Source organism: Gracilinanus agilis, chromosome 4, assembly GCF_016433145.1.
Source record: "Gracilinanus agilis isolate LMUSP501 chromosome 4, AgileGrace, whole genome shotgun sequence".
Lineage (NCBI taxonomy): Eukaryota > Metazoa > Chordata > Mammalia > Didelphimorphia > Didelphidae > Gracilinanus > Gracilinanus agilis.
The window spans coordinates 311,827,246-311,846,065 of record NC_058133.1 but is presented as its reverse complement, the minus strand read 5'-3'; the positions used below and the strand labels follow the sequence as shown (position 1 = coordinate 311,846,065).

General features: G+C 34.7%; 1 protein-coding gene across 1 annotated transcript in view; it reads right to left on the bottom strand.

The window, feature by feature from the left end:
• Positions 1-920: 920 nt before the first annotated feature.
• RIMS1 (regulating synaptic membrane exocytosis 1) overlaps positions 921-18,820 on the bottom strand; it is a 225,974-nt gene continuing 208,074 nt past the window's right edge. Inside the window, exons 21-25 of the mRNA XM_044675361.1 lie at positions 8,781-8,919; positions 6,185-6,297; positions 3,046-3,147; positions 2,530-2,669; positions 921-1,139 (exon numbers count right to left, since the gene is read on the bottom strand). Coding sequence (XP_044531296.1) covers positions 921-1,139; positions 2,530-2,669; positions 3,046-3,147; positions 6,185-6,297; positions 8,781-8,919 — 713 coding nt within the window. The remainder of the gene's footprint in view (positions 1,140-2,529; positions 2,670-3,045; positions 3,148-6,184; positions 6,298-8,780; positions 8,920-18,820) is intronic.

Below are 18,820 nucleotides of genomic sequence, written 5' to 3'. Positions count from 1 at the left end.
ATTCTCTCTTGGACATTAGGAAGAGAACAGTATTAACAAGGAGTGGTTTCAATGTCAGAAACTAAGATTAAGCTGTTGCAGTCCCCAGCCTTGGTTGCAGATAGGTTTCTTCAAAAGTCTTTCATGCAAAACATAGACTTTTTATTTTTAGGTTTTGTCCAGAATGCAAAAAGAACAGTGGTGCTGCGATTATCATGTGGGGAGAGAAACATTCTGGCCTCTTAGTTTGCTTTGGGTTTCTACATAGAAGACTCAGAAGAGCTGATACTGGGGAGGGGGTGGTGAGGAGAGGGAGGGAAATGAGACCCTTGATTGGTAGGTATCACCTTGCCCGGAGATTGAACACTTGGGGGGGGCATGCTAACAGAGAAGTTCTGCAGCCCTTTATTGGTGATCTGGGAAAAAATGATAAAGGGTCTCAGCACAGTGAGGACTGTCACAACATGGGTGGAGAGAGGGTCACACAGCCAAAAACTAGTGGAAGTAACAAGTACAGAAAACACTGCTCAAACACCAGGGGAAATAACACTGCTTGTCATCTGGATAAGAATGTGTAAAACACAAGATTTTCCATAGAGTGAGGGCTTCCAGTTTGTTCAATTGTGTGTATGTGTGTGTGTGTGTACGTGTGTGTGAATTTTAAACTCCCCCCTCTTTTTTTTCTAACAGTTAGAAGCATCAGTGATTCTCACTAGCAAATTGACTTTTTTTTTATTATAATTTGATAGATGCCCTTGATCTGTCATTTGAAGCCAGGTTTAAACAAACAACTCAGACATATTTTTGGATAACTATTACAGGTAAAACAGAAGTTGATTGTCTGTCTCCAATAACATTTTTGATCACGTAATATTTAGTTCGGGTTATTATCCTGGATCGGTAGCATTTTGCTTAACTAGGATCCGTTCTCTACCAGTTCACTATGATCGAATGCAAGGAGGTCCAGTTGAACTTTCCAGAGATGACTGGGAAGCCCGGCGAGTCAAGGGTGCCAGCGTTGGGTCCACCAATGATGATGGTGGAAACAATTTATACCATCCTATTACCATGCTGGATAGATCGAGTTCCTCCAGAAGAATCTGAGCCACACCCATGAAACATTTATGATCCATTCGCCCATAGTCCCCCCAGACGATCACCTGAAGAGAGAGTCACACACAAAACAGAATAAATTCAATGCAAAATTTCACCTCATTTCATGCTTTTAAGTGGGAAAGTGAGTTGAAGGAGAAGTATTATGGATAACAGAGAAAAGACTATCAAAGACTAAAATATGGTGCACAAAGGAGTTTCTAAAATCCTAATATTATAAATTGTCATTTTTCTATTCATTTAGGGATTTACTAAAGCCAATTAAAAAAAAAAGATATTTGTATCTCCTTAACTCTTTCTATATATACATATTCACATACACACATATTCATATAAAAATATTTTCTAAACCCTTATCTTCCATATTAGAATCTGTACTAAGTATTGGATCCAAGGCAGAAGGGCTAGGCACTTGGGGTTAAGTGACTTGCCTAGGATCACACAACTAGGAAGTGTCTGAGGTCAGATTTGAACTCAGGACTTCCTGTCTCTCTTTCCACTGAGCCACCTAGCTGACAATATTGTTTTTTAATGAAAAAAAAATAAGCTGGTAATATGTTTATAAACTGACAAAACTTTTGGATGAATCTGAACAAATTTCAATTGCTTGGATGATAATAATAGCTAATATTTATTTAAGTCTTAAGGTTTATAAAACCATATATATATAATTTCATTTGTTCCTCCCAGCACCTCTAGCATACAAGTGCTATTACTATCCTTGTTTTATAGATAAGGAAATTAAGACCAATTTAAATGAGTTCTTCAGCATTGTATAATTAATTAGGTATCTGAAACAGGATTCAAATTCATGAATCTTCCTGACTCTAGACCCAGTGCTTTATCTACTGCACCGTCTATCAGCCACATGCAGCTGAATAATAGGAATAATAAGCTACTTATATTGTATAGTTATATTTATATGGTACCTTATGGTTTTTGATGCACTTTACAAATATTATTTCATTCTATCTTCCCGTAGCACCTAGGTATTGGTATTGTTACTATCCCCATTTTAAAGATGAGGGGAATGAGGTAGTGTGAGGTTAACTGACTTTCCCAGGGTTATAGCTCATGTCTGGATTTGAACTCAGACTTTCCTGACTCCTGGTGCCATCTAACTGCCTCAAGAATTGATTAATTAATATGGAGAAACATTAATTAATATGGAGAAATTATATCCAATTATATATTTAAGCAGTTTTATGTCTTTTGGATACACATATATTATCTATCTATCTACCTACCTATCTATCTATCTATCTATCTATCTATCTATCTATCTATCCATCTTTCTATCTACCTTTTCTTTGATATAATACAAGGTCACATAGCTACTATTGGGTAGTAGTAGACAAAAAGAGGAATGATGAAATGATCATTTTTAGCCCTAGTTTTACTTCTGAGTGTATTTAAAAAAATCAAATGAGTACTGACCTGAAGAACTTTACCCTGTGGACTTTCATCAAAAACAAGGGACTGTTGATACAAAGGATCCAGGGTTTTTCGGGCAATTCTTGTTTTCTTCTTTGCTATGCATGCTCCATTTTCCAAAAGATACACTTTGACATATGGTGCTATAGGAAAATAGATTGTTATGTGAGTGAATTGGTTTAAATGCTCTTTGAAGAACATGATTGTTTAGTGAACAAATATTTATTGATTGAGTTTACCATGCATTGTTACACTATTTAAAAAAAGCCACATAACAATGGAATTTCATATTTTTAACAGATTAAATAGAAAAAAAAGCTTTGTAGGGCAGAATCTTTTTTCATATGTGTGTGCAACACTGATTGTGCTCATGGAATTCAGCCCTGTCCTACACCAGCAAGTTATAAAATAGAGAACTTCCTCCAGGTGGAATATGAATTGATATTTAAATTTAACACATTTCATACTTTATTGCACATTGATACTCTCTTGTCTCAATGAATTAAGACATTTCCTCACCAGGTGTAGATTTGGAACCAGGTTTTTGAGTGAGGCTTCTTGCTCTGATGACTTCTACTTCTAACTGACCTTTTTTATCTTCCATTCCAATCTGTATATCACCTGAAAAAGAAAGAAATATAAATCCTATGGTTATTTTCTTTTCTTTTTATTATTATAATTAATATTATATTATATATAATATAAGATATAATATTATATCTTATCTTATATATTAAATGATATATAATTATACATTATTATATATAAAATATTATATAATATAAAATATTATTATCTTTTCTTTTATTCTTTTAAAAACTCTTCTATCTACTCTATATTGAAATGTATCATGATATTATGACTAAAATTATCTGGAGACTCTATCCTAATTTATAATTATTTATTAGTAATTAAAAGTGGGCCAGAGAAAGAAAAAACACCAGCCACTTGTGGCTAGCTGCTCTCTTTAATGCCTCTTCCTGCTACCTGGAGGGCCCCAAACCTCCTCAGATTGGGATTCCAATGAAAAAAAGTCCTATTTCCTTCCCTTACTCCAATTTATGATCTTCCTGATGGTCTCTTTGACAAGTCTATTTGACAAGAGGACTCAGACTTTACTCAGGACAAGAGGAGGCTCTTCCAGAAACTGGGAGTAGTAATTTAGAATGACTCACATAGCCTACATGTCCACTTTCCTCTGCCTAACTTTTGCCTAGCTTACTTAGTTGCTTAACTATCCAAGATACTTGTTTACTGATAAATGAAGATCTTGTCTCCATCCTCATTCAGCTTCTTCCCCTTTAAAATATAAATATTGTCTTTGGGTGCCAAAAAGTGGTACAGATTAATGTTAAATTTCCACAATGATGCTATTTTAAAATGTATCCTCTCCTTAATTTGTCCTCAGGTGATATCTCCATCATATAAAGATGATGACATATAGCTTATGAGTGGAGTGAAATTCTGCAAACTTCGGTTGAGTTATCAAAAGTTCAATATGTATAAAACCAAATGGGGTTTTTCTGGCTACATAATTTTCTTGTAGACAGTTTGGCATGTCCTATCCTGATTGTTAATGCTGCAACTTGCTAAGAGATCCCCAATTGGGACTATCATTCCTTCTTATTTTGCTTGTTATTCTATTTTGAACTTTGTTTTATTCACTGGACTGAATGTTTCTTTTTAAATAAACTCAATGAACTAAAAGATCTAAATGGTGACAAACATTATTATATATAATAATATACACAGCATGATGAAGAATAAGCATACAGAAAGGGGAGAATAATAAATCTTAAAAACTGGAAGGGACCTCAGGAATCATCTTATCCAACTCATTCATAAAAAAAAAAGTTCCTTCTTTTTACAAACTGAACAAGTGGTCCTCTTTCTATATTGGATAAATGGTTCTCTAGTTTATGTGGAAAATCTTTACTGCAGGTTAACCCACTCCAATTATTAGGAAGTTCATATTAAGCCTAAATTAACCTCTTTGCAAACTCTATGCAATACGTTATTCATTGGTTCTGCTCAATGAAAATGAATAGAACAAATCTCTCTCCTAGCTGACAGGTATTCAAATATTCAACTAATCCTCTTTCCTCCTAAATCTTCTCTTCTCCAGGCTTGATATCCTTAATTTCTTCCCTTGGTCCTCATATATTATGAACTTGAAGTCCTTCACCTTACTGGGTGCCTTCTTAGAAGTTCTTTAGCTTTTTAACATTCTTCCTAAAATGTGGTTCCCAGAATTAAACAATATCAACGGAGCTCTTACCAGGGCAAAATACAGGCAGACTAGCACTTTCTTTTTTCTGAAGCTATATCTCTCATAAGGTAGCCCAAGATTATATTAATTTTCATGATTACATTTCATACGACTCAGTTGGGCTTAGGGGCTACCAAGATCTCAGATCTTTCCCAGATGAATAGCTGTCTAATCATGCCTACTTCATTTTGTACTTGAAATGCTAAATTTTTTCATCCAAATGTAGGACTTAGCAGTTGTCCTTCTTATGTGGTATGACATTTCAAGATGCTTTTTGAATTTCTCACTCCTTTCTCCAATGGATTACCAATACTTCCTAACTCTGTAATAATCAAAAATTGCATAAGCATGTTGTCTGTGTCTTCATTTGAATCATTGATTAAAATGTTAAAAAACAAAGGAAAAATATTCAATTTTAGCAATTTGCTTATCAGAGTGTTCATGAATAACATGCTAAAACTATTATGACCTTTCTGAATATTGAACTGATCCCATGTGGAGACAAAGCAACGAAGGGAAAGACTTGAGAAATAGCCTCATATAGGCAGTGGTAAGATTCTTCTAAAGACTCTTTTTCTTTCCTTCCTCTGTGAGTAATTTTCAAAGGTGTGATGATGTTATTATTCTACTAACCTTGGTAGAGTTTGACACAAACGGTGTCATCTCTCTGGTGGTATGAACCATTGTTTTGCCTTCCTACCACAATATACCTTTAAAAGAAATCAGTTACCTTTTATTTTAGAATCAATACTAAGTACCAGTTCTAAAACAGAAGATAAATAAGGAATAGGCAATTGGGATTAAGTGACTTGACCAGGGTCAGTCAGCTAGAAAATGTATGAAGTCAGATTTGATATCAGATTCTCCTGACTCCAGGCTCTGTGCTCTATCCCCTGAGGCACCTATCTGCCCTACAATATGCCTTTTTGTTCTGGCATCCAGACCAGAATGACTAGCACCATCAATGACTTTCTGGGCCTATTCTTAAGTAATTAATACAGATTCAATCATGATCTAATAAGAATTTGAATCATCATCAGGCTATATAACCACATGTATGAAACAGTAAATTATGGTTTTAGAACATATTAGCAACTTTTTAATTGCCTAATTTCCAAAAATGGAGCACAGAATCTGGGTAGGAAGTTGGAGAAGGTTCTGACCTTTATAATCAAATAATTTTCTTAATGGGGACTTTGCTCCAAGAGAAGATATAATTTCTAGATCAAATTATTCCAAGGAGTATTAGAAAGGAGAGAGGCTAATAGAATATGAACAAACTATGGTCATTACATTTACTCTATACCCTTGTTGAAGGTATTTCCCTTTGATGATTTTTATTAAAGTAAACACACTTGTAATTGTAGTGATCCCAGGGATTGGTCTTACCCATAGCAGGAGTTGCTAGTGTTTGTCGTCCAACAAGCTGTGCTGGTCCTAGTCCATCAAGGAAATCACTGAATTGACTGTCAGCCCCCAATCGGACTCCAGGAAATATTAGGCTATAAGGACAAAGAAAAAGAAATTAATACAAATAAGAGACAGCTGGATGGCTTAGTGGATTAAGAGCCAGGCCTAGAGAGAGGAGGTCATTGGTTCAAATCTGGCCTCAGATACTTCTTAGCTGTGTCACCCTGAGCAAGTCACTTTAACCTCAATTGCATAGTCCTTACTGCTCTTGCTGCCTAGAACCAATACTTAGTATTGATTCTAAAAAAGAAGGTTAGGATTATAATAAAAAATACAAATAAAGTAAAATAAAATAATTAACTTCTTTAGAACATACATACATCCTAGAATTAATTTTTATGTGGAACACAATTTCTATTACATGCAATTTATTAAAGCATACTCTAAACTGAACACAGTAGTTTTATAATTGCCCTGTTTACCTATGATTCTCCTTAGAATTATTTTTTGTGTAGTTTCCTAACATGATAGCTCTTTTTAAGTATTTGAAAGGGAATGTCAAGCATAGTTGCATATGCCTGGAGAAGCTGAGGGTGGTGGATTGTTTAAGCTTGAGAATATTGTAATAGTGAGCTAAACCGATCAGAGGTCCACACTAAGGTAGGCCTTAGGATAGGGAACCCCTAGGAACATAGGGCCACCAGGTTGTTTACAAAGGGATAAAACCCCCTCTAATCAGAATATGGAGCATGGTCAAAGCACATGGGACCCCCAGAGAAATGAGAGAAACCTAGTCTTTTTATTTATTTTTTAAGTCTAGAGATTGTCAAATGAAAGATGAATTAGATGTGTTCTCTTTTGCTTGAGAAGGGAATTCAGAAAGAGCAAAATTTAGGCTTATTATCAGGAAAAACAACAATAATTAGAGTTATCCAAAAGTTGAAGGGGTTACCTTGGGGTCTGTGCCCTCCCCTTCTCTAGATAGAGGAAGAATTCTTAATCTGAGGTCAGTGAACTTGTTTTCAAAATATTTGGATAATTGCAAATGTATTTTATTTTGTGTCTTTAAAAACATTATTCTAATGAGTCTATGGACTTCACCATACCACAAAAAGGTCCAAAAATACAAAAAAGATTAAGAATTCCTGCTAAGACGTGGCTAGGTAGCACAGTGGATAGAGCCCCAGGCAAGAAGACTTCAATTCAAATCTAACCACAGGCACTTTCTAGCTGTGAAACATTGGGCAAGTCATTTAATCCCAGTTGCTTAGCCCTTACTGCTCTTCTGTCTTAGAATTGATACCAAGACAGAAGATGAGGGTTAAAAAAAAAAAAAGAAAAGAAAAATGTTTGAGATCTTCAAAAGATTAGATGTACATTTTCTGGGGATGCTGTAGAGGGGGGGTAGGATGGATGGAAGCCCTATTCATCTCTAGGAGTCCGTGATTTTTGTCATGCTTTTAGACAAACATAATAGGTATAATAGTTTATGAGAATGAAAAAACCCTCCCAATTTTGAAATATAAATATGAATTCTATATCTGAAAGCTAACCCTGATAGTAACATTGCCAAATTGTAAACTGTTCCTTTTCATGGCAATTGGAAATCAGTATTAAAAAAAATTAAGAGATGGAACTCACTATTTACATGGCTATAGTTACTGTATTTCATATATTAGATATTCTAGTTATTACAATATGTGGTCATTAAAATTGACTTTTAAACATTGAAAATAAATATTCTTATTTTATATTAGCTAATGTCTGTGAAAATATACATTAAATAATATTGAAGTGCTTTAAAAATAGATTTGGGAAATACAAGTCCCTCTATAAGTCCAGGTCAGAATCTATCCTGTTAATTAGTAGTCTTAGAAAGTCGCCTGGGTCACTGAGGGATTCTGTGACTTAGCAGGTCATACAGCCAGTTTAAGTGAAAGGCAAGACTTGAACAAAGGTCTTCCTGATTTCAAGGTTAGATCTCTTTCAATCAATCAATCAATCAATCAATCAATCAATCATTCAACCCTACCAATCAGCAAGCATTTATTCAATGTCTGCTATGTATCAAGGATTTCTGCCAAGCACTGATGACATTAAGTTGGGAGCTCCTAGAGGGCAGGATCTATCTTTTGGTTTTCATATCCTTGGTGCTTTGCCCAGTGCCAGGCAGGTACTTAAATGTTTATTGAATTGAATTGAATTGATGATTCTTTGCCAGGTTCTCTAGACTATATGTCATACTGGCTTACAATACCGAGACATAAATTATTTTTTAAGAATCAGTGTAAGGTTATCATTTGTGTCATTAGCTTATTTATTTTATGAATTCCAGATCTGATTCAGTAACTAAGTGACTATGAGCATATTACATAAGCTTTTGGAGGTTTACTTTCTCCATCTAGGGACATCAAGGTGGCTCTGTGGATAGAGAGCCAGGCCTGATGATGGGAGGTCCTGGGTTCAAATCTAGCATAAAACATTTTCTAGCTGTGTGACCCTGGGCAAGTCACTTAACCCCAATTACTACTTTTTTTCCCTTGGAACTGATAAAGAGTCTTCACAAACTACTTACTTCCCTTCCGAGCTATAACTATTAATGCTGCCATCAGTAGATTCTCGACTTGGCTGCCGTACCATCTTCCTCATTTCAGCTGCCATTCCGGTTTCTGTGCTTCTCTGTATGGTGCTCTTCAATTTCTTGTGGCCAGATTCTATAAAAGACAGAGAGACAGAGACAGAGATAGAGTTTCATTTGTTCTTTTTCATATTTACTTTGAAAAATATAAAGTTAATTCAATGCATCACTAAAGGGGAGTCAAAAATAATTAATTATCTGCCCAGGAAATAACCTCTAAAGCTCTTAGATAAACTCTAAACTCCATCCAGTCTAAGAAGGGTAGCTTACAATTGCTATGGGCCAAGAATTCTGTCAAAAGCCTCAATGAACCTTCATTACTGAACCTGTTTAATGATTGATGATAATAATAATTTCAATGGAAAACTGAATTTGGCATGCAATCCATAATGTGGAAAGAAGTTGGATACTTCATGTATTTTGGTAACACTTTAAAGTTTGTGAAGCAATTACATATGTTATTTCATCTCACCTCGCAACAACTTTATGAGAAAGACACTGTAGATATTATTATTCCAGTTTTGCTAATGAGGAAACAAAAGCTTAGATAAATGAAATATTTTCCCCAAGGTCACAGAGTGAATAAGTACTAGAAAGATAATTTGGAGACACGTTTTCCTGATTTCATATCTAACACTCCATTCAATATACCATATTATATTCCAAACAAGCCAGTACTGAACACGACCCTTCCTTAAAAGCAAAGTGAGAATATGGTTCAATTATGATTCAAAATTTTTGAACAGGAATGAGCCCCTTAAAGAAAGAGGACTCCAAAGGGGAAAGTATTTCCCCTTTTGGTCCCATTTCTCTGAATAACCATAAATCATTTTGAAGAACCATGGATTATTGATTCACTGGCTGCAGGTTTTCACCTTAGCCATGTAAGTCCAAAACAACCTTCTCATGATGTTTTGAATCTTAATAAAAAACACTGATCTTTCATGGTAGTTAAGTGGCAATTCTGGATCCAAGATATTATTTTCAAATGAAACAGATTTGACTATGAAATGAATAAAGCAAAAAGATATGTTAACAATAAACTATGATACATTGTAAAGTCTTCTTTATGTTTTCCCACCTTCTTTTATCTTCTTTCAGTAAACAGAATAGAATACAAGGGTAAATAAAAATGCTCTGTATTGGCTTATGGCTCAGTCCTTACAACATCCCTGTGAAGTAGGTGTCCTACAGCAATACATATAACAAAATTTGTGCCCTTTATATCTTAGGCAAAATGTATCAAAGGCAGCATTTTTCTTATTTGAAACATGAAATAGTAAAACTTGTTATAGTTTATGAATTACTAATTCAAAGATAGTTAAGTGACAGGGAAGTTCAAAGCAGAACTATGTTTTGATACAACACATTATCCTTTCATGATCCCCTTAGGGCTCTGCTTCTGGTCTTCACCTGGCTTTTTCTTGGGTTGATATGCTTTTTGAAAGTAGGATGTTAAGAATATTACAAAGGAAAAAGAGAAGGAAAGAGGGAAGAGGGAAGGAAGAAGGAAAGGAAGGAAGAGAGGGGGGAAAGGGAAGAAGGAAGGAAAAAAAAGAAAGAAGAAAGGAGCATTTATTAAGCATCTACCATGTATCAATCTCTATTAATGTTTTATTAATATCATCTCATTTGATCATCACAGCAACCCTGTGGGATAGGTGCTACTATCATCTTTTATCTTCATCATGGCAACCAGCACCTACTAGATATACTAGAAATATCGGTGGAAAACATGTATCTCTTTGTTAAGTGAATAATCTCAGCAGGTATTAAAATTTGGATTTCATAAGCAGCACATCTTTAAATCATATTCAATGGAAATCAGAATAGAAAAAAAAATGAGTTGATGTTTTAAAACAATAATCACTTATACATATAGCATTTCTGGTTCACAAAACACTTTTGTGTGACTCTCAGTTGAGCCTCATAACAACTCTGTGACACAGAGAATAGAGATATTATTCCCATTTTGTAGATGAGGAAATTGAGTCTCAGAATGATTAAGTGATTTTTCCAAAGTCAAATAACTGATTATTAGAGATAAGGCATGAATTTAGATTTTTTCTCCATTAAAAATTACATTTATTTTTTAACATTATTTAAAACATTGTGTTCCAAATACTCTCCCTCCTTCCCATCCCTCTTCTACTCACTACGAAGGCAAGCAATATAAAATCTTTATACATATGAAACTTTGCAAATCATATTTCCATGTTAGCTACATTTGAAAAAAAAAGAAAATGAAGTGAATTGAGTAGGCTTCAGTGTTTATTAGTTCTCCCTCTGGAGGTGGAGAGAATTTTTCATAATTAGTGCTTTGGAATTTTCTTGAATCATCATCTTGATCAGAATACCTAAGTCTTTCACAGTGGGTCACCTATAATATTGCAGTTACTATGTACACCCTTCTAGTTCTGTTCAGTTTGTACCTGTTTATATAAGTCTTCCCAGGTTTTTCTGAAACTGTCCTGCACATCATTTCTTATAGAACAATAGTATTCTATTGCAATCATATGCCATAACTTGTTCAACCATTCTCCAATTGATGATCATCCCCTTAATTTCCAATTCTCTGCCCAAGAGCTGCTGTAAATATTTTTGTACCTATATGTCCTATTCAGTTTTCTTTGCTCCCTTCAGGATACAGACCTACTAGTGGTATTGCTGTGTCAAAGGGTATGACAGTTTGATTACCTTTTGGATGTAGTTTTGGACAGTTCTCCAGAATGGTTGGACTAGTTCACAACTCCACCATTAGTGCATTAGTGTATATAATTTTCCACATTCTCTCTAGTATTTATCATTTTCCTCTTCTTTAATGTTAGCCAGCGTGATAGGTGTGAGTACCTCAGAGTTGTTTTAATTTGCATTTCTCTAATCAATAATGATTTAGAGTATTTTTCATGTTAGTATTGACAATTTTGACTTTTTCTTCTGAAGATGAATTTAGGTCTTCCAACTCTAAATCCACTGTTCATTCCATTAAAATAGGGTTGCCTCTTGAAAACTCAAAAAAGAGAGAAAGCCTCTTGTGAAGTACTTCAGGTAGAAACAGCTCAATGCAAATCTATCATAGGGCTTTGTCTTGCATTAAAATATTATTTACATTTATATGCAATGCTAGTGCTGCAAGGACCTTATAGGTCATTTGGTCTAATCTCTTCATACCTTAGAAGATGAAATGGGGGTTCAAAAAAGGAAAGGGAATTTTCCAATCTAAAAGCAGAATAATCCAATCTAAAATGGCAGAATAGGAAGAGAACCCATCTTCTCTTGAGACCATGTTCACTGGGAGCTTCACCTATTATGTCATATCATAAAATCAAGAATTCCCAGGGAAGCATCATGATGGCGATGAAAAAACAAAATTCGTTCTCTTAGGAAAAATACAAATATTTATTTAATCCTTCACTTTAACAGTATATTTTGTTGTTGTGTTGCCTTCTATGCATGTGGCTACATGTATGAGTTTTTAATCCAATACAGTCCATGTAAAATAAGCTTATAATGTGTTGTGTCTTCAGGATATGAAAACAAAAGAAAAGTTAGCACCTTACCTCGAGAAGTTTGCATTCTTCAAAGATATGGATAAATTAGAGACTTGCCTTGTTTTTGTCAGTTTAAAGGGGAAAGGAAGAGAATAAGTATTTATTAAGCACCTACTCTGTACCTGGAATTGTGCTAAATACTTTACAATGCTAAGTTATTTGATCCTAGCAACAACTCTGGGAGGTAGGTGCTATTTTTATTTCTATTTTATAGTTTGTGTAATGTGATAGAGACAGAGGTTAAGTGAATTATGCAAGGTCACATAACTTATAAGTACCTGAGACTGGATTTGAACTCAATTTTCCTGACTCCAAGCCCAGTTTTTGCTGCTCAATTAAGGTGCTTCTAATTTTAGAAAGTTTTCTATCAGAAGACTCATGTCTTTTTAAATCTAAAGTTTGGAGTACTTTGGAAGTTTGGGAAGTTGTCACAAGATGTGGTGGACTCTTTTAAGAAATAAAGGCCAAGAGATGGCAATAATTATGATGTAAATGAAGAGAGTACTTCTAACTTTTTCCTGTTTTCTCTGGTGAATAGAAGTATATTGTTAATGATGTGGAATAGGTCTTGATCAATGACACATGTAAAACCCAGTGGAATTGCTATTTGGCTGAGGCAGGGGGATGGAAAGAGGGGAGGGAAAGAACATGAAGCAGGTAACCATGGAAAAATTTTCTTAATTAATTAATTAACATTTTCAAATAGAAAAAGAAAATTACAATATACTATATAAATATAAAATTATTCTGTTCAATTCAATAATGATTTTTTTAGCTATGCTAAAAAAAAGAAGTATATTAAGGGAAGACCTCATCATGCTACTTCATACTATTAACAGTTTAGAATAGCAGAGGCCTTTTGTCAGATGCATGAAGGTTACAGTTTCAAAAAGATAGCATAATAGAATGGTAAAGCAAATGGGGTCAGTATAGAAAAAATAGTAGTGACAGAACATCTTTGCATAGAACAAATTAGCTTTTTATAAGAAAGAGAATTCCTCTAATTTAATGAAAAACCTTTCAATGAAGTGAAAAGTTCTGGTGTTAGTGAACACAGTTGACAATAAGAAGCTTGTCAAATTTCTGTCAGGAGAAAAACAATTGGAACTTGAGCCTGTGAGAGAGGAAAAAATAACAACAAATCATCTGCTTACTAAACAGGTTGAGAAAGGGACTGGATTTTTGTTACAGATCAAAAACATCAAGCAAATTAACACCTACATACACAACTGTGTGTACATGTGATATGTACATATGTTTCTTATTATTGTAAATTAAATCTACTTGCTAATTCTAAATTATTTAGCATGGTTTTATTCTTGTTTACAATAAGATGCTTTTTTAATGCAACAAGAAATGTCCAGTGTTTGATTTTTGATAGCTATGTATAATTCATTGGGAGCAGCATGGGACTATGGAAAGATCAATGGGCTTCAGCATTCTTATTTTCTGATTTACCATTTGTATGCTCAATAGTAATTTACTTTCTGACTTTTGGTAAAATTAGAATCCTCACACTTGCATTGCCTAACTCAAAGTTGTTGTGAAAATAAAGTAAGATTATAATATACATACATGCATATATACACTATCTCTCTCTCTCTCTCTCTCTCTCTCTCTCTCTCTCTATATATATATATATATATATATATATATATATATATACATATATATATATATGTTGTTGGTTTTGGCCAGATTATGATTTCAAATACAAATCACCAATAGAGAAATGCTTGGGTCACTAGGAAGTCAAAGTGATTTACCCAAGATCATACAATTACAGATAGGATATGAACTCAAGTCTTTTTGATTCCATAGTGGTTTTCTGGATATGTATCTTCAAGTTATCATTATTATTGTTATTACTATATATTTTTGAGAGTACCAAGTGGCCACACAGTCTAGATCCAGAAAAGAAAGTTCTCATGACTAAAATCATTTTCACTGCCAAATAGCTCAGTAGAAGAAATGTTTATGGTTTTTATTAATGAAGATCATGCTAAAACATATTACTATTTACTTTTTCATGACACTAAAAGGACCATTAGGCCTTTCCATCTGCCCTGAAGCTTAAACTTCCTATATATGTTGTCTTCATTAGTAGAATGTGAGTTCTGAGATCAAGGACTGCTATACATACATACATACATATATATCATATATATAAAACACATATATGTAAATGTACATCTAACTACATCTGTGTCTATCTATATCTCCCCAGATTAAACATTTTGTCACATAATAATATGATTAATAATTTTATTAATTTCTGTACCATTATTGAATACTTGATACCTTCTTTCATTCAGCAGTATCAAAATGAAGAAGGAGGCAAAACTTCTTGTATATAATCTGGAAAGTCTAGTTACAAATTATCTCAAATCCCAAAACAACAATAAAATTTATGAGCAAGCAAATATAATAATAAATATAATATATAATTACCTTTAATATTGATCCAAACGATAATTGTCTGGGATCATATACCTCATATCATATCAGTGCGTATATGATTGTTTATAGGTGCATATATACATATATAAGCATATATAAACACACACACATATATATATGTGTGTGTATATATATATATATATTTGTCATCTAATCCAACTTTCTGCCTCTGGGAGGAAAGTATATATTTATACATATATAAGAGGAAAGTATATATTTTTATATATGCATACACACACTTATAAACATCAATATCCTAAACTTGGATTAGATGACAATAACATTCTACTTATCTCTAGAATAAGATTGAGATACACAATGCTTTAGCAATTCTTTTAACTTTTTATTAAAAAAGAAGACTGGGTTTATGATTTTATTAGTATGGGGCAGTGATGGTGAACCTTTTGGAAACCAAGTACTCAAGCTGCAACCCTCGTACTGCATGTAAGCCCCACACCCTGCTCCATGCCTTACCCCTGATAGGGGTACCCCATTGGGCTGCTGGGCAGAGGGGCAAGTAAAGTTAGAAATGTCCTTAGGTGAGTGTGGAGAAAGGGAGGGGAACAACCCAGCCCCTCAGGCTTTCTAGTAATGAACTCTGGTGAACTCTGTGCTGGGTTGAGGGCCCACAGAGAGGATCTGAGTACCCCCTCTGGCATATATGCCTCAGGTTCACTCACCACCATGGGTACAGGGAATTCTTGGGTGAGGAAAACTCTTTCTCACAGTATAGACCATCAACTTCTTTTTTCAGAAGGTCATCTGGGGACCCAGAGATCAAATATCTTGGTTAAAACAGACAGTTGGTATATGTCAGAGGCAGGATTGGAATCCAGGTCTTTCTGTCTCTAAGAGCAGTTTGCCTCCAATTTGCCTCTTATTAATAACAACCTTGAAATGTGGGTAAAAAAAGTAAACACCCTCTGCAAGAAAATATTAAGGCTCTTTACTTTTGTTGATACCAAATTTTCCCAGTGTTGTGGTTACCATTATAATCTGGAATTTTTATTAGTATAATAGTGCCACACTGTTCATTATTGAAACAACAAAATAAATGCTCCTTTCGGTCCTTGCCAGGGTTATAAATATCCTTCATTACATATCTGTTAAGTTCAGTCTGTGGAAATGTTGCCAAACAGGCATTCTCGTACTGAAAATGACCCTCAGTTTAACCATTTATTTTTTCTGTTTTGTTTTTTCTCCCTTGCCCTTTTTCATTATCTTTGTGAATCTTATAAAGGGTGCTACTTGCTGCCAGTCATTCCCTACCCATCCCCTATTTTTCCCCTGAAAGGAAAGGAGAATTAAAATAAAGGAAACAAAGTTGCCCAGAAGCATAAAGTGCTGTGAACACAATGTATTTTTATGAGATACAGAGAATGACCTTCAGTGAAGACGGATGGATAAACTTAAAGAAAATACCAGAAATATTTTCCAAGTCATTTTAAAGCTAGTGGTGCATACTATCTTTATTTATTCCCTTTGCCCACAAAAAAGTACTTTATTTTGTTAGCATGGGCTTTAAATTTCCAACAAATCCTACTCGAAAAATGTAGTTCATCCTGAATGAACTTTTATATTTAAGCTTTAGAAAAATTCCCTTTCTGTATTTTACCCTCAAGTAAGAAAACCCATTTATGAAATAAGATGAATTAACACTCCTCTCCAAAACTTTCCCTCTCATCTGTCTTCTTTGTTGTCTTCACTTAGCTACACTGTGATCTTTACCATAAGTAGCTGAGTTGAAAATAACCTTGATTTCTTCTCTTTTCTAGATGGAGATAATAAAAGCCTCAGCAGGGAGAAAGTGACCATTTCAATCCATTTAGCAATTGGGTCTCAAAGAAGATCCCACCCAATATTAAAGTGAAGAATTTCACAGATTACTATGAGATACAGAATAGAAACCAGGTCTTCTAAATCTGCAAATACCAAGGGTCTCTTGGTGGGGGTGGACTTGGGGAGAAGGAAGGGAGTAGATATTGAGTAAGGATACATGCAAAATCACTCTTGTAAATTGCTGGATTTCATGAACTTAATGTTTTCAAAGCACTCCTTGTGATTCGACTTGGTTATTTTAACACTACAGTGCCTGTACTTTATTTTGCATTAAAGAAGAACATTGAGTAGATGAAGGAAAGAACATGGAAAAGAAGAATTAATCCTTTTAGTTTAGGAAGACCAGAATATGCCATGAATTAAAATATGCAAAAAATAAAAAGATTTCTCAAAGCAACCTTGTTTTAAAACTGTCCTTGAGTTCATAGGATCATATATTTACAGTTGAAATGGACCTGAGAGACCTTTAAATACGATCCCTTCATGTTTGCACACGAGAAAACTGAGGCCCTGAAGAGTTTGAGATACTTGCTCAATGTCACAGAGGTAATGGACATCAGAACTGAGATTCAAAACTAGGTCAAGGAATTCCAGATGCAGGACTCTCTTCATTGCACCAAAGCTACATATTTTAACACATTTATTAATAATTGTTGAGACTTGGCCAAAGAATTCCCCAGAGCTGTAATTTATAAGCTTAAAAACTGGCTCACTTCAAAACAAACAATAAATAAAACCCCTTGCTTTCTGATAAGTACTAAGAATCAATACTAAGTACTGTTTTCCAAGGCTAAAGAGCCACAAGGGCTGGGCAATTGGGGTTAAGTGACTTGCCCAGGGTCACACAGCTGGGAAGTGTCTGAGACCAGACTTGAATCTAACACCCCTTGGCTCCAGGTCTGGTTCTCTATCCATTGAGTTACCTAGTTGTTTCTGGTTTACTTTTTAATAGTTATAGAAATATTGACCTTAAATGGAATACATTTTTAAAATAGGTTTTTTTTTGGCACTAGTTATTTTTGAATGATGGGTTTTAGGTGAGCATGGATGAAATTATTTGATATCATTTATTAAATATTAACTTATATTTTTTCAATGAATTTATAACTGAAATGGGAGAACATAGGATGAAATCTAGGGAAGGGAAAATGCAGTAGTGGTGGTAGGCACACTCTCCCCCTAACTCAATTGGCTTTGTTACTAAGAAAGTCCTTCTTTAAATTCACATTTATAAAAATTCATTTTAAGCCCAGTGAAGATGGTATTAGGAAGAACCATTCTTCAAGGGGAGACTACTGCATGCCAACCCAATGAGTCAGTAAATTAGAGTACTCCACTAAGTGTTCTCTGCTGAAGAGCACTTCAAAGTTGAAGCTAGAGGACCTGGGTTTGAATCTTGCCTTTGCACTCGTTGTTTGTGTGACCCTGGGAAAGTTATTTTACTTCTTCTATGCTTCAAAACCTCTCAGCATCCTCACTAGTCTACTCACTACCTACCTTCTAGTCTGAGAGGATGAACTGGGATTCTTCCTTGTTCTGGCTATATTCCATTCGACCTTCAATCTCATCCTCTCCACCTCCAGGACCTTGCTCATTCATCATTTCTCTACAACAGCTACTTCTGATTTTCTTTTTCTATTGGCTCCTTTACCTCTGCCAACAAATATGATTGGGTCTCTCATTTTGAAAAAAAAACACTCTTCTTTCTATATTTTTCCTTCCTTTCACTAATAAAGTATAATGAATAATATTGGAGCAGCCAGGTGTCTCAGTGGATAGAGAGCCAGGCCTAGAGATGGAAGATCCTGGGTTCAAATCTAGCCTCAGACACTTCCTAGTTGTGACCCTGGCAAATTACTGAACCCCAAATGTCTAGCCCTTACCAGTCTTCTGTTTTGGAACTTATAAATATTTAGCATCGATTCTAAGACAGAAGAGAAGGGTTAAAAAAAGAATCTCGACTTACTTTTAGCACTCACTTATTTCCCAGCTTCTTAAAGAGGCAGCTAGTGGTACAATGGATAGAGAACTGGGCCTGCAGCCAGTAAGAACTGAATGACCCTCAGCAAGTCATTTAACCTCTTTGTCAGCTTTCTTTAACTGTAAAATGAGGATAGAAATAGCATA